The sequence below is a fragment of the Canis lupus genome, chromosome 14 (genome assembly GCF_003254725.2).
Source record: "Canis lupus dingo isolate Sandy chromosome 14, ASM325472v2, whole genome shotgun sequence".
NCBI lineage: Eukaryota > Metazoa > Chordata > Mammalia > Carnivora > Canidae > Canis > Canis lupus.
In genome coordinates, this window is record NC_064256.1 from 20,995,405 (window position 1) to 21,012,836 (window position 17,432).

At 40.4% G+C, this 17,432-nt stretch overlaps 1 protein-coding gene across 10 annotated transcripts in view; it reads left to right on the forward strand.

The window, feature by feature from the left end:
• The window catches only part of DYNC1I1 (dynein cytoplasmic 1 intermediate chain 1), a 440,266-nt gene that overhangs the window by 373,293 nt on the left and 49,541 nt on the right, over positions 1 to 17,432 (forward strand). For all 10 annotated transcript variants that reach the window (XM_035698496.2, XM_049093605.1, XM_025471296.3 and 7 more), the window contains 3 exons: positions 1,547 to 1,660; positions 4,151 to 4,284; positions 7,723 to 7,867. In XM_035698496.2, the coding sequence (XP_035554389.1) occupies positions 1,547 to 1,660; positions 4,151 to 4,284; positions 7,723 to 7,867 (393 nt within the window). The remainder of the gene's footprint in view (positions 1 to 1,546; positions 1,661 to 4,150; positions 4,285 to 7,722; positions 7,868 to 17,432) is intronic.

The window sequence follows — 17,432 nt, forward strand, 5'->3', positions numbered from 1 at the left end:
CAATGTAATCTTAGCATACATAAATACGGGTGTACTTTTTATCACACAGAAGTAAAAATTCAACACATCCTAGATTTCTCTATTCTGTTGGTCGGCATATAGGTCTACAGTGTGTTTCATTCTCAGAACTTTGCTGTAAGACGAACTCAGATAAAATATAATGTATTCAAAAGGGAGTGACCAGGATGAGGAGGGTATTGAAAACCTGAAAGCCAGGTACTCAAGAACCAGTGAAGGAACTGGAGAGGATCAGTGTGAGTAGTCTGAGTAAGACAGGACTAGAGGAGAGGCGTGATATAACAACCATTTATAAATATTGTTTGGACTTGATCTGTATAATCCCAGAGGGCACAGTACTAAAAGTATCTCCTAAGCTTTCCTTATCCCCAGTGGTGGAAGGAAGAACTCCCCGAGAATCAGTACAAAATCTGGCTACCCTTTAGAAAGGTGCTTCAGCAGACTTTGGACCACCTCACGGTGGAGACAGATGAGCAGCTGCCCTAGATGATGATTACAGTTCCTTCTGACCAGGAGTTTATATGATAATAATAGTTTGGGAACCATCCTTTATATAATATCAACTTTCCAATATTAAAGATTGTTTCATTGTCATTGTGGCTAGGTATTATGGACAGTAACTCATCAAGAGTAAGACTTAGACTGTCAGCTATTTGCACAGAGAAGCACCAACTCACTTGTGGTTTGGCCCATGATGGCTAAGCTGCCTAAAATCTAACCCACAGGACTGTTAGGTTCTGCTTATGCTAACCTTCCATTTAGTATTTAATGTGCAGCTGCAAATGATTTTAACCTACCATTTAGGATTCTACAGAGTGGGATAGCCTTCTAGAGTTATGACAGGAGGTTAGAGCATCTTGTCTATGCTTCCCTGGATGTAGAAATGACCTTCCTCCAGGCCCTGGCCAAATCGAAGCCTCCATAGTAACCCAAATGATATTTTGAAAAATAAATCTATCATTATCCTAGATTCTGCAGTGACATAAAAGAACCTAATTTTATCTCATGAGGTGCATCATGCCAGTAAGTCCCCCTACTAGTATCCCTCCCTCAAATTAAAGAGGCTGATGAATATTAACCACTTTATATAAAGAACGTTAACAAATGTTTGGCACTATGACTACAATGCACTAAACTCCAGATTTAGTAACACATACTCGTTCCAAAAGTCAATAGTTCTCCTCGTTTGAAAGCTGTCCTTTTTCATCACTCATGGTGAGCTTAGAAGCCAAGCTATGTGCTGCTTCTGCTCCATCAATCATCATTTGCTGCAGCTTCCTTCAGCTCCGGTGGACTGCCTCTGACGGAGCAAGGTGAAGCTTGGTAAGTATTTCCACTACTACGTGTGCCTGCCAGAGCTTTTAGAAAGCAATCGGGTTCAAATCAAAAGTGGCAAATGACCTGAGGCTTGTATTATTGTAGGATTATGTCACTCTTTAATCCTCGTTTTAGAGTAATGTGTTTGACACTCCAATGTAAGCATTTCCTCCTGGATCGCGTCTGATCCTCCATGTTTACGTTTTTGCAGCATCCCGTGTACTGTGTAAATGTTGTTGGGACCCAGAATGCCCATAACCTCATCACTGTCTCTACTGATGGCAAAATGTGTTCCTGGAGCCTGGACATGCTCTCAACTCCACAGGTGGGTTTGTTTTCCCCTACACATAAGAGCATCCTGGTTAAAAGAGATACTTGCCTAATGGAACACAGTTCCTAAAAGCCAAACCCTCACATCCTATAGGAGCTAAAACCAGTGGATGCACTTGAAAGAGTGGGGCCTGCTTTCAACAGTCTCCTCCTGAAGCCAAAACCCATTTCCTTTACCGCAAATCATGTAATTATTGTAATACGTTAATCCTTAGGTCAGTTTCAAGTGAAAATGAAATAATCCATTTTAAAGCATAGTAATTATAGAAGTTGCCTGTGGTATGAATCCTATGTACCCTACAGCATTGTTAAACGCAAATGAAGTTGGAGCTCCACAGAGCAATCCCTTAGGGGCACTTGCCTTGGAGGAAGGGTATCCCCCATAAAACAAAAATCCAAGCCCTTGCTTGCATCTGTAGCCTAGACGACCGTCTGTGTGTGTGAAGAATTTGTCCAACCATCTGTTTTCTCCTCTGGAATGTTTGTTAGGATGGCTCCTGCCATTCCTTACTCAACAAATGAGAAGTTGGAAATGCAAAAGTTCCATAATTTCCAAACCACTACTGATTACAGTTATGGAAAACAAAGAAGCATGAAGGGAAGAGACCACTGGGGGGGAGGCATCTAAATGCAACTTTCAGAATCTATATGCAAGATGCATACATGCACACAGAAATGCCCATGTAGACACACTCTGTCCACATTTCTTTATGAGGAAAAAAGTAATTTCATTGTCCTCCAACTAAAAACACAGAGAAAGGTTTATTATTAAGACTTTGACAAAAATGTGAGATAACATCAAGAAAATTATAATGATATCTAGGAGATAATTCTCAGTTTTAATTCTATTCCCTTTCCTGGATTAACAACCCTAGAATGTCTGGCTCACAATTTTAGAAGACATTGTAGTTTCAAGACGCATAAGGAAATGTGAAACCATAAAGAACCTTCCATAAGTCTCCAAAAATACAGATGTAGAAAATATTGAGACTAAGTAAATTCTTTTTATAATTTGGAGTTGGGGCAGCCTGGGAGAGGGGTGAGCTAATAAGCTCCTAACTATTTAAGTTCCATCTATTTCGACTGATCTTTACCATTATACAAGTTGGGAGTTGTATGTGGGTATTTTATAGCTTTGTCTTAAAATTCTCAGCAATATGTTGTTTGCTTTTAAAAGCATGGAGATTACAAACAGATATGAGAGCGAACCCTCTAATTAGGAATTTTTAATTGCCCTTTTGGCTGATTAAACGTGTATTTGTTTAAGTTAAAACCAGTCGTACAGGGGCTACAGGACCATTTTTATTAGTTTTAGCATGCCCACAGACTCCTGTCCCTGTACAGAGATTGAGAGCTTCATGGCATGTCCATGGATGACAAGCAGACATGAGAGCATTCAACGGTCACCCTGATCCCTCTCTGTTCCAAGTGGGTGACCGAGAGACTGTTCGTTTCCTGCTGCTAATTTTAGTGATGGAGCAGACCATTGGGTGGCCCAGTTTTCTGTACTGTCATAGTGTCCCTTCACTAACACACTCACTATGAGTGTGGATCTCAAGTACTGCGAGCAGGTCACATGACCATATAATCTGAACTACCTGAACTGTTAGCTCACACAGCCGATTTCTGGACTCCTCAGCTAAGACGTGGCTTATTTGTTTGCACAATAAGGCTACACTCCCTAGCAACTATAACAACATGATCCCCTAGAATTATTTTTTTTTAATTACTTCAGGTGCGCAAAGTAGGCTGTTTGATGTAAACAGCCAGAAATATTTAGGGATGTTAGTTACACTTGATTACTCTTCACTGTCATTAATTCAGCAGAATGTCTCTTAAAGTACACTTTGATTCCCGAATTTGAAAATTATCTGAGCTAAAATAAAGACTTTCATTTGCCATTTTAAAGACTTATTTCACTACCATTCTTTGTGGGCTTCTAGCTTGCACACCCAATGGCTGCCCTTCATGAAATTCAATGTCCCCATTGAAATCTGGTTTTTATGACTTGAGTGACAACTTTCTGGTTTTAGTCCACGGAGGACACAAACTCTTGCTTTGACAAACGTGCTTCGTACGTCTGATATTAATACACGTGTATTCTCACGAACAATTGATTTCGAAAATGTTTGTAAATACAAGGGTATTGTGTGTTTTATTAAAGCCTGGGGCTGACAAGTGTAACCATTACAGTATTATCTTTAGTTTCTGCACCATTAGTTTCGAAATTCTCACCTGTCATCTCTGCCTGACTTAAGAAGCAGCAGCACACACTGATGGGATCCAGCCGGCCTGAAACCAGAGATACGCAGAAGCATGAGTGTCAGGGGCAGTAAAGCGTGGTTTCTGGCACAGCCGGGGTCTTTTGTAACGCTGTGTGAAAAGCAAACAGACGATTTAGCCGAATGACTTTTCCGCGCTATCTTTGGCTTGGCGACGAGTTGCCAGAGGGAACGTAACCTCGCCGTGTTTCGGGTTTCGGCAGGAGAGCATGGAGCTGGTTTACAATAAGTCCAAGCCTGTGGCCGTTACCGGAATGGCTTTCCCGACGGGAGACGTCAATAACTTCGTGGTTGGCAGCGAGGAGGGTACGGTCTACACGGCCTGTCGTCATGGAAGGTGATTTTGTGTTTTCTTACCGATGACGTGTTTCTCATTTCCGAAAGTCTGTTATCACGTTCTGGATTAGAACCACCTTGCATTAGGAGAGAGGCTTAGCTGAAGACATGCAAAGCCCACCTCGAGTGCCCCTTATCGTTAGCCGTCGTGAGCCGGGGATGGTTCACACTGCCTTGAGGGAAAGAGCCCAAGCTTCTTAGCATGTCCGGTAAGACCCCTGGCTGCCTGCTCCTTCCAGGCCTCAGCTTCATGCTCCAGCCACGACCCGTCAGGGGTAACAAGCCCCCAAGATGGCTCCCCCCACGCTGCACGGGTCCCCACCCTCACTTTCTTCCCTCAGGTCTGGCACTTCTCCCTTCGGGGCCTGCTTAATTCCTCCTCAGCCTTCAAGAGCCAGCACAGAGGTCCTGCCACACGGAAGCCTCTCCTGACTCTCTTGAGCAGAGAAAACCCACTCCCTCCTTTATGGTTTCATAGAATTTTCATTTCTTTTATTCATTCATGTTTCCGAGGAATACGTACTAAGAACCTACCATGTGCCCAGCACCATGACGAAACAGACATGGAGTTCATGTTCTAGTTGAGGGTGAAAGACAGTAAACCAATAAACGAGGAGATGTGTGGCTTGAGAGGCTAAGTACTACAGAGAAAATTTAAGTAGAATAAATGGGATTGGACTACAGGCCGTCTGATAAATTTGCTATTTTATATATTCATATATATGCTTCTACAAATAGCATTAATTACATTTTATTTCACTTATTCGTTCATTTGCCATTTTTCTCTTATTAAACTCTTCATTTCATCATTGGTTTTCTGCCTGGGGCCTGACACATAGTAAGTGAGGAGCTAAACATCTATTTGGAGAATTAGGAAATAATAATAATAACCCAAATAATAATAAGGCAAATAATACAGGGGCTCTTCCTCCCAATCAGAGAGGCTGGAATGGTAATGGGATACAGACCAACGTGAAGTTTCCACGTGATAAGAATTTTGCCTTGACTGAGAGATTGGTAAATGCCCCTGGAAAACCCTCAGGTTAAACCATCAGGTTAAATCCAGTAATTTGAATTATTGTAAAATTGCATGCAAGACTTAATGAGCGGCCTCACCACCTTTTGAAAGGTTCACTGTGTTCACCTTGGTACTTCATTTTCTTTCACTTTAGGAGTTGTAATTCAATTGATTTTTTCATCTCTTGTACTCATTCCAGGCTGTTTAGATTTAGTGAGAAATCGAAAATTACTCCAAGTTTATACATCTGTGTTTTTGTGATTTATAGAAGCATCCCCAGCCCAGCTATGTAATTCTTCCATTCAGACAATAGGAGCCGTGATTTTCCTACTGTTCTACACATAAAACAAGCAATATATCTCCTGCTCACATGATTTAAAGATGAGTAGAAAGAGATGCCTCATAGTTCTATGTCCATAAAACTGACTAAAACCATGCATTAAAGTTTTATGAAAGCATAAAAAGACCCGATAAAGTTGTTCATTCATGCAAACATTTGCTACACACCTACTTGGAGCAAAGCGCACTGCTAGATGCTGCCGGGCATGCAGACATTCTATAAACTTGGTTCCTGCCTTCAAGAAAGTGATGATGATGGGCAAGGTAAATGCACACATATCTGCAATATGGGTAAAAGGTCATAAGTGGCACGAAAGGCACAGAGAGAGCAGGGATCAGATATGGAGTCACAGCTTTATCCACAAATTTATTAGAACCAGTAGGGCATATAGGTTCCATTGATGTAATCCGGGACTTTAATTATCTGCAAAGGCTACAGAACATTCTCACTGATAACTTTCAGATTTTTTTTTCTTTTTAGTTTCTCTAATGTGAATAATGTTTTGCATGATGAACATTTTTGTTCTGTGGCTGTTGTCTTTTTCAAGCATGATCAGAATTTGCAGTGTGGTTCAAAAGATGGGTACCTAAGGTAAAAACCACAAACCTTTTTATGAGCTTGATTCTGCTTCTTACATTGGCCCATCCATCCAAAATATAAAATACAGATCTTAATAAAGTTGTAAAATAGCAGGAATTTGGCTTCATAGTAATTTTAAATGGGTCATATAGGGCTAAGGTGGGAGGGGGATTTCTATTTTTCACCTAACATACAGAAGGTGAAAATCCACTTCTATAAATTAAATAAGGTCCTCATTTTGCACCCTATAAACCCTTTCAGGATGCTGTTAAGAGCAAGTGGAGTCTCACCAGGGGCCACTTCAAAGATCAGTTCCTCGTGTTCTTTAGAACAGTTTAAATGATCATGTGTAGAACTGCTGTTAGCAGTTTCACTGGGCATAATTTTTGAGTGCCTGTTACATGGAACACACGCTGCAGCATTTTCTCATGATTTCAAACCTTGCTCAGCACATTGACATTTATTGGTGCTCCAGAAACCCAAATGTTTTAATAACTTAATTCAAATTTTACTCTCAGTGACATAATATTTGGATTCCACAATCCCTAAGTATATGTCTTATTTATAACCTCATGCATATGGATTTTTAAAATACAGCATTTTTGGTATATTTTTTTAATTGAGTATGGTTGTGTGCAGACTATTGTGTGATAACAGAGGGCTGGAAATAATCCCAGCTTAGTTAAAAGGCGGCATATGTTCTTGGATAACTTTCAAAATGTAGATCACTATTTCTCAGATGTGCTTCTTTGGGGGGAAAAAAAGAAAGGTCTAAGTTTGTCTCTTTTCCCTTGTGGTTTCTTTCAACAAATATTTATTAAGCACTTACTATATGCCAAACACTTGGCAATGAGGAAACCAGGCATCAGCCCTTATGGAAGCTTCATTCAGTAGACTTGAAACTTCTCTTCTTTCAATGAAAACATTGTTTTTTAAATATCACATTTAATTATGCATATCGTATTGTGGTGGCAATGGTTTCTACAAAGTATTACCTTTTCAGATATGTTAACTTTAAGAAATTTCCTTGAAAAGATAAATGTAGGCATACAAGGATGTGTAGAGTTTTCTAGCCAACGGGGTTCCCAGAAGGAGTTAAAATGGAATGTGTGCCAAATGTCATCATAAGGAGAGAACAGTCTTATTAAGTAAAATATGAAAGCTTCTGAGATGGAAGTATGTATGTTTTCCATTGAGGTGCTGCGTCAACAATGATAGGATTTGAGGAACTCCTAGAAAAAGGATTAAATGACAAAATTTGATAGTAAATTTAGAAGGCTAAAAAGATTATATTGCTCCATATTATTTTTTAATCATCAAAACCAGTCTAGCATTTTATTTCTCTCAAGATAACTGTGAAAGTGGTTTCATTTTTGGTAGTTCATGGTGGTTCTTCTAAATTACCGAGATGTAATCATGCAGAGACGGGTTTGTTTTCTTTAAAAGCAGTCGCTGCTTTGCAAAGGTCACTGAAATTCTGCTCCTGTGTGGTCTTCATGCAGCAAAGCAGGTATTGGGGAGGTCTTCGAAGGTCACCAGGGGCCGGTGACTGGAATTAACTGCCATATGGCTGTGGGCCCAATCGACTTCTCACACCTGTTTGTCACGTCATCATTTGACTGGACCGTCAAACTGTGGACCACAAAGGTAAGAATATCTTGATTTAAGTTCTCTGGTAATACCTAGGCAAAGGGACAATTTTATTGTATACAGCCTACTGATGAATTCAGTCTGCCTCAGAGCTAAAGGTTCGCTTTCTCAGTCCATTTTATTTATTTTAAAATACGTAAGTGATACTTGAAAACATTCTAAATTTTTAAAATTCTGGCAGTTTGGGGTACCTGGGTGGCTCAGTGGTTGAGCATCTCCCATTGGCTCAGGTCATGATCCCAAGGTCCTGGGATTGAGTCCTGCATTCTCCCTCTGCCTATGTTTCTGCCTCTCTCTGTCTCTCTCATGAATAGATAAATAAAATCTTAAAAAAAATAAATAAAATAAAAGTCCAGCAATTCAAATAATAATAAAATGCAAGTCCTTCTTTGCTAACACTAGTGCTGCCCAGCACATGTCCTCCAGGACTACCATCCTTCCCTCTCCCCACTTCAGTGTTGACTGCACAGAGCTCTATAGCACTGGCTTACATACACCTGCACTTGTGGAAATGGGACTTGGGACCTGGTGGTTTGGGGCTTGGGGTGTGTCTTTTGAGCCTTTGGTGGTTTTTAAGCTGGCAAATGGTACTATGTTAATTGTGTTTTCAAAGGCAATTCTGACCATGTTTGAGAGCAAAAAAAGGAAAGGTCACTGGAATAAGGGTGCTGTAGTCCAGAGAAATAAGTGACAGTGACAGTGGTGTAAACCAGTAGTTTGGGATGGAGAGAAAGAGGTGGATTCGAGAGCCATTTATCAGGTAACAGCCACAGAAATTGTTGATGTGATTTAATATAAGGATGGTGAGACAGTGAGTCATCAGGAAAAAAAGGCAAGTTATAGCTGAAGAATGGAGACTGTGCTAATCAGTCACTGTATTCACTGCATGGAGATCACCAGAGGAAGGGCGCCTTGGCCAAGAGCATTGTGCAGGTTAAATGTAAGGTTCTTGGGATGCACAACTCATGATCGCCATTATAGTTTGCAATGTGGGACAGAAGTGGAGGGAGACCCCTGGGCTATAGGTACATACCTAGTAGCAGTCAGGATAGAAATCATTATTATAGTCCATGGAGTGGATTTTTTAAAGATTGTATTTATTTATTTGAGAGAAAGCAAGAGATCACAAGCAGGAGAGGGAGAAGCAGACTCTCCTCTGAGCAAGGAGCCCCATGCAGAGCTTGATTCCAGGACCCCAGGATCATTACCTGAGCCAAAGGCAAATGCTTAACTAACTGAGCCAGCCGACACCCCAAAGAGTAGATTTTAAAAGAAATGTTAAGAGTAGACCCAGGAAAAGAGGGATATTTAGGAAATAAACAGGAGAAATGGAACTAGAAAAGGAGACTTAAAGAGTGCCAACCCAAGAAACAGAGGGGAAAATTATCACTTTTGAGTGTGTGGCTTCCTGGACATGAATAGAGAGAGTCTATAGGAAGAGCACAGAGTTGCCCTCCACTGCATGAAAAACAACCTCACCTACAAGAGATACCCAAATTAAAGCCAAGGTGAGAAACTTCTTTTCAACTGTCATACTGACAAAAGTCCAAAAGCAACACAGTCTGTGAAGGGATGAAAGAACCAGCCATTCTCATACATTGCTGTCGTGAGTGCAAAATGGCACAACACTGGAGAGAGTGATTTGGCAGTATATAAAAATAATTCATCATGCATATTTGCTCATTGTCAGAGCAATTCTTGCTTCTAGGAATCTATGCCAAAAGTATACGAGCAAAAATAAGAAAAAAGACATCTGCAGAAGGAGATTCATTGAAAGGCTATCTTGAATAGGAAAAGACTGGAAAGGACCCAAGAATTCATTGTGAGGGCTCTGGACAAATCAAAAGTAAACTACATCCACAGGAGAGAGGACGATTCAAGTGTATGAAGAAGTGCAGATTTCTTCATACTATTATGTAGTGATGTCTAGGAATATATTTTTAAGTGAGAAACGCAAGGTGGAGAAAAGTGTAAATAGTATGTTGTCATTGTTTAGTATTTATTTGTATATTTTTAAAGGTTGGAAGGACACGCATACATAAAATTATTATTTACAGAGAGGCAGAAGACTAAAAGAAAGAGAATAACCACACTTATTAAAATATATTAAAATATATTTTGTACTTTTGGTTTGGGAACCACATAAACATTTTACTTAGTTACAAAACAATAAAATTTTTAAAGTGGTGAAGTGGGGAGCCTCAGTGGCTCAGTCAATTAAACATCCAACTCTTGATTTCAGCTCAGGTCATGACCTCAGGGTCATGGGATGGAGCGCCACGTGGGATGGGCTTTATACTCAGCAGGGTGTCTGCTTGAGATTCTCTCCTTCTCCCTCTCCCTGACCCTTTGCCTCTGCCCCTCCCCCCCAAAAATAAGTGAATAAATCTTTAAAAAATGTAAAGTAACATGAAACAAATCAACCTTAGTATGGTTCAAATTGGAGGCAAAACATTACAGTGTGGAATTATTCTGACTTTAAAATCCTGTATTTTAATTATACATTCCAAAAGAGATGTATTTTAAGGATAAAAAAACTGCAAAAAAATGTTAAACTACTTTTAGTACTCACATTGCTGATGGTTGTATTGTCACTATTACTGACACTATTGTGTTGGTATCATGAGATAAATGACTGCATTCCTGTCGTTGAAGAGTAATATTAGCTGGGTTGAAAGGAGATACAAATGCTTGAATTGAGTGAGACCTCGGCAGTAATCATGATTTTAAGTTGGATGTATTAGTAAGAATTTGTGGTGTGTGTTACCTTTAAATCTAAAAAATACACTTTCAACCAAAAAACACTTTTTTTTTTTTAGCTAGCATACATAATTTATTCCAAAGCTATCTTAACATGATCTAAATGCCTAAAGATAGTGTCAGCAAATTTTTAGAGGCCTTCTCAGTCATAAACACAAATGCCATCTTAAAATATTAGCAACTCAAATAAATATTAACAATTAATTCCAAAATACATAGGGATACCTCATGACCTAACTGGGTTATTCCAAGAACACATTATTTAATATAAGAACTTATCTAAATCACTACATAAACAGGTTATCAGATGAGAAATCATATTATGGCAATCAATGGAAACAGTGACCAATCCAGTAGCAATGATGCTCCTAGTGTCCAGTTTGTGCTCTCTAAATACCACTTGCACTAAAAGAAACCAGAGATCCTGGAAGAAATTACTGATTCTATATCTGCAGCAGGAAATGTGTAAAATGAGCCTGGAATATTTCATCATAATAAAAAGCAAGGAAGCTACCAACACTACATATTTCTTGTCAAAGGTCTTAGAAGCCACATTGAATAAGTTTCTGCAGGCCAAAGAATATCAATGATAGTAATAGATTCATGAGTTCATAATAATACTGAAAAAAGAAAAAAGAAAAAAAACTCATTAGTTATCTTTGGAGATCATGAGGGAAGCCAACTCAATATTTTGGAAACTAATAAGTAAAAGAATGAATCAGTTATTTATTCTGAAAGAGTTAAACATTTGTTCTGTCTTTTCTATATGATTTGTACATCAGTGCTACTAAATAATTGATGAGGGTTTGTTTTTCCTTATAGAAAAATTGCAGCTAATACAGAAAGATAGGATTGAATATTAGGTAGTGATTATTACTGATAGCATTCTAAAAATAGAAACAACTTTCATAGCCTTCTTTTTTTTGAAGTAGGCTTGAACCCCAAATCAAATTAAAATCCTATCAATCCACCAGATCTCTGAATTTAGAGGGAATAGGAGATAAAGATGCAAAATACTACATACTACAGGGATAGAATCAGCCAAGTCAAGGTCATGGAGAAATCTGTGGGACAGCAGATCTCATTTCTACGACAAAACCCATTTTTTTTTTTCAAAGAAAAAAAGGAAATGAAGGTGGAAACTACATATCAAAACAAAATAGAATGAAACAATACTTGAGACATTTCAACCAATCTTAAAATATGAATCCTATGTAGATCCTGATCCAGATAAGCAACCCTTTAAAAAAAAGTAGAAGGCTGTTAGGAAAATCGAAAAATTGACTAGATATTTGAATATATATATATATGAATTATTATTCTTCGGTGTGACAATTATATTTTGATCATTTTAAGTGGTTTTACCTTTTAGAGACACTGAAATTTTACAGAAGAAATCCTAGGATGTCAGAGATTTGCTTCAAAATAATCAGTTGGGAAGGGAGAGCATGTGGACATAGATGAATTAGATTGTGCAAGTACTGATAAATATTGAAGCTGGATATTGATACTATTCTATTTCTGAGTATGTTAGAAATTTCCTATAATATAAAACCAAAGGAAAAAAAAAAACCATAAGAGAATGGAGTGAGCAATAGTAACAAATATGTCATGAAAGTGTCGTCAAGACTGAAATATGTCCACTGTATTTAGTAGCTTCACTGTGCCCGTGGCAAGTACTGTTCAGCCGGTATGCTGCGGAGGGGACAGAAATAACAATGGGTTAAGGAGTAAGTGGAAAGCAAGAAGCCCTGAAGAAAAATCAAGAAGTTTGACTATGAGGAGAGGAAGATGAGAGGGAGAAAGTTTCTTCTTCCTTTTTTTTTTTTTTTAAAGATTGTAGAGACTCTTGAGGATGTTGCTGTTGACAAAGAGTAAAGACAAAAAGTAGAAAAACTGCGAGTATAAGACAGAACAAGGTCCCTGAAAATGTTCAAGGGAATGAGATGCATTAGCATGGGCAAGGGATAAAGTTTAAATTCCATTGTAACAAAAGAAACAGGAAAAGAAGGGGACAAATATGTGCAAGTGTGTAGGTTTGGTGAATGAAAGCAAAGGGAACTCTCAACATGATCCTGTTTTCCCAGTGAAGCAGGAGATGAAGTAGTTTGCTGAGTGGGAAACAGAGGTGCTAAAGGGAGCAAACTGCAGCCCATCATGAAAGAGAAGAAGAAAAGCTGATTAGAGAAGGAAAGATGGGCTCTGGGGGTGTGGAGGACCCTGCTGGGTGGGAGATCAGAATGTTCTAGGTGGCACCAACCTTCAGGGCCAACTTCCTCCAAGAGAACTTAACAGCATTTAACGTATGGTCATGGATGAGGGGGACACTTAGTTAGCTCTGGGGCCAAAACTTTCCCAGAACATGATGGCAGGACAATAGAACATGGGATCAGAAGCAAGGATGAAAGCATGTTTGATTTTGGAGGCTAAGGATTCTACACTAGAGCTGAAAGGAAATGACAACAGACAGGAGATAGTAAAAGTTGGATGCCCCTACAAGATCAAAGAATAGGTATGAAGGAAGAAGGAAGGAAGGAAGGAAGGAAGGAAGGAAGGAAGGAAGGAAGGAAGGGAGGATGGAAGGAAGGAAGGAAGGGAGGGAACTAGTAAAGTAAGAGATTATTAGAAAGTAAGATGTTTGGATTTAGTAATTCACAACTGATAAAAACAAAACCAAATGAACAAACAAACAACAAAGGTCCAGGATGTGGTTGTGTTATAACCAAAGCCAAGTGGATGTGAAGGTCACTGGAGCAGATGGGGTCCTGGAAATAAAAGATCAAGGTGCTAGTGGGCTGTGGGCTTTCTTTGAAGGGGCCAAAATCAAGGCAAGGCTGGGATGGAAAAGGAAATAGTGAGCTCAGTGCTAAAGTCTTTAGTGAATTAGGAAGAGAGATCAGAAGAGGTAAAGGATGATACAGAGACATGGCCCGCGCATAGAGAAGCAGGATTTTTTACTGGATGTCTACACCCTGGAGAGTAAATACTCTATTTCACTCTTCTGAAACAGAATAGCTGGTAATGAACAGTTTCTATTTGAAGAGACACTAGAGGAGGTGGTGAGCTTATGGGAGAGGGAGGGTTCACCTGAAACAGGCTGAAGAGTGACCATTCCATGAAAAGCTGAAGATGGATGCAGATGGGTCCCATTCATCATGGAGTGAGAAGCAGGGAGAGCACCGTGGGAAGATCTCGAAAGGGAGAGAGCACTGAGAGGTGGGTTCAAGTAAAATAAGTAGTAAAGGAGATTCCTAGAAAATGCTATAAGAGTTTAGCAAGAATGAGGAAGGGAGATACAAAAAAAAAAAAAAGCCTGCAATTCTGAACAGAATGCTAATTCTTGCAAATTCTAGTGAGGACAGCATGCAGGAAGAAAGGATTAAAACACCCTACATTGCCCTCCCTCCACCCCGCAGCACACCAGATTTCAGATTTCATCATTTAACCATGGTCAGGGGAGGCTTCACATTGAACAGAAACTTTGTTGGAGTAGTTCACCTGGCAAACGCAGGACAAGGCTGCATTCCAGCAGCCAAACCAACAAGGGAGAAGCCATTTTCATCTAAATGGCCAAAAGGAAGGGATCCACTCGGGAATGCGTATGATGAGCTGCAGATGGAGAGAGAAATTATATTGATAGTGCAGATTTATTTTTATTTTATAAATGACGACAAATCATTTTAGGACCAAACTAGTCAAAATTGAATTTTAGGGAGTTTTCTATCAAAGAAGAATTTGCAGGGATTGGGAGGAGACTGTGAACCCAAAATTTATCGAGGGCACACTGTGCCAGGCAATGTGTTGAATCTGTTGCATATGGCAGATAGTCTAGGAAGTCCTTGTAGTCAACCCCTGTGGGGGAATGCATTAGCCCATTCTATAGAAGAATTAGGGACAAGAGGGCTGAAGTAAATGGCCTGATGGGCTCAGTGAGAACCTGGGGATCCCGGAATTCGAACCCAAATTACTGTGACCCGCTCATAGCTGTGTTCTTTTCCACACCAGCGTGCTAAGCCCTGAGACATCCGGTTATGAGGCTAGTTTGACAGCCAGGTGAGAACCAGAATTTCTGCAGTGGCAGCGATATTGAGCTTGTCGAGGAGAACACAAGTCTGACACCAGCAAGTGGACAAGGGGACGAACCGACTTGATTTGAGAGCAGACTCAGTGAGGATCCTGATATTTCTGCCTTAGGCATCTGAGGGGAAGAATGGTGGTGTCAGTGACCAGTGAGAGAGACAGGATATAGAGGAGGAATGGGCTTCGTTTGGGGGTAGAAAAGTAGCAGTCTAGGGCACACTCCAGCTGAGGCACCTGGAAATTCCTAGAAGGTGATTGAAAATAGTGGAGCTCAGGGATGAGAATGGAGTTAAAACTCTCCTCGATCTTGGAGATGTGAGGTCAAGCCCCACGTTGGACATAGAGCTGACTTTAAAAAAAAAGATCTAGATATGGCAGGAATCAACCTGTAGTCAGTTATTTATTCAGAGAGAAAATTAAGAATAGAATGTAAATTGAAGAGGACAGGGTGCAACTGTGAGGCCACCGCTGCTGCAGGAAGGAAAGGAATGTGTGTGTGTTGGAGGGTGGGGGGGACGAGGCAAAGAAGAAGGTGACACTGGCCCCAGGGCAGATTGGAGCTGGTTGCAGAGGAAGGAGGGAAGACAAGAGGCAGAGAAAACAAAGACCACTTCTTGAGACTGGGGCTGCAGCTGAAGGAGACAGAGCGGTGGCTAGCAGGGAGAGCCGGGCCCAGGAAGCATTTGGTTATTATCCTTTGAGAGAGACTTGAGCGTGTTTGTGGGCTGAAGAGAAGGAGCCAGCAAAGAGTGACATTGATGGTGAGTGGTCTAACAATTGAGAAAGATGCTGTCAGGTGCCAGTTTTGGGTTGGGGAGGGAGTAGAGGCAGGACACCGCTAAGCCTGGAGAAAGATCCAACGGGTTTAACTACATGGAAGGGGAAGGGGAAGCAGGGAATGTGTGAAGGTTCCCTATTCTCTGGTGAAGTCAGAGGCACGCTGATCTGCCCAGAGCCATGGGAAGTGGGATGTTGTGGAGAGAGGAGGGGAATTGCAGGTCATGCAAGAGGGGACAGGCTCCTGACTCCTGAGGATGCCTGAATGGTGCCAGTTTGGGGACCAGCTGGGGCTAAATATCAAAGATGCATTTCACAGGTGATGGCTAAGTTTTACAAGAGTGCCAGGAATTGTGGAAAGTGGCCATTATTGACTCTCTAAAGTCCTCACAAACCTCCTGAATCTGGCATTTAAAGCTGTCCACAGCAGGGGCGCCTGGGTGGTTCAGTGGGTTAAGCATCTGACTCTTGATTTTGGCTCTGGTCATGGTCTCAGGGTGGCGGATCATGATTCTCTCCCTCATTCTCTGCCCCTCCCCACCGCACTCTCTCTCTCTAAAAAAAAAAAAAAAAAAAAAGGCAGAAAAACTGTCCCTAACCTGTCCCCAGTGTACTGTATAGCAGGTCAGTTGACAAATTCAGGTGTAGGGGATATACCACTTCTCTGCAATTTTAAACTAAGGGTTCTCAAAGTGTGGCCCCTTGATCATCATGGGCAGCATTACCTCGGACTTCTTAGAAATGCAAACTCCCTGAGTCACCCCCCAAACATTCTGCATCAAAAACTCTGGAAGCAGGGCCAGTGATCTGTGTTTTAATAAACCCTGCAAGTAATCCCCATGCTGCTAGAATTTGAAGAGCCATGTTCTAAACCAACTTGAAGTTCTGTCTCAAACTCCCCATCCTACAGAGCTGCTAGGGTGGTTCATTTATTCTAAGGTGTCTCTCCTCTCTCAGCAGGGTTGTGTTAGGGAACTGGGGAGCTAGTTCAGGATTCAGGCAGGAGAATGGCAATCATTGTCCCATCCTCCAGTCAGATTTCCTGATATAATTAATACCCTACTTGTTCTGGCCAGAGATTTATACTGTGAATATATTTGAAACCCCACATTGATCATAACCTTTTGTGGTAGCCTCCTAGGAGCGGTGGTTCTACTTGATACTCTTGGCAACACTGACTCCAGTCTTTCTCCTCTTCTCAATCTAAACATGCATAAAATTGAAAGGACATGGTAGCAATATCTCCTATAATTACTAGTCCCTTTTACAAGACTGACTGAAAGTAACCTCATTTGTCTTTATAAAAAGGGCAAAGTGAAAATATATTTTTTTAAATACTAGAAATCAAAAAAATGCTGGATATCAAGGCTTTGAGGTTTTTTTCATTCTTGTTGACAGTAAGAATTTTCAGTTGGAGAACAGAGAGAAAAACGAGATGGTTAGTTCTTTTTTGGACCCTTTTGACAATGATGGTTACCTTGGTAATCTTTATTTTAAACTTTTTGTGTAATGTGAAGTCATCTGATAATTTAAACAAAGATGAAAAAAGTATGGTAGAGGCCTACTTGGTAATTGAGTTAGTGATACCCTCATACTGAAGATTATGTCTTAGTCCTTTTGGATTACTATAACAAAATGGCACACACTGAGTGGTTTTTAAATAACAGGAATTTATTTCACTCAGTTCCAGAGGCAGGGAATCCCAAGATCAGGCAAGATGCCAGGATAGTCATGTTCTGGTAAAGTCCCTCTTCCTGGTTCATATCTAGGACCTTCTTGTGTGTCCTCACATGGCAGAAGGTCTAAGGAAATCTGTGAGGTCTCTTTTATAAGGGCACTAACCCCATTCATGAGGTGCCACTCTCGTGATCTAAGTACCTCCCAAAGGCCCCACCTTCTAATATCACCACATTGGGGATTAGGATTTCAATGAATGGATTTTGGG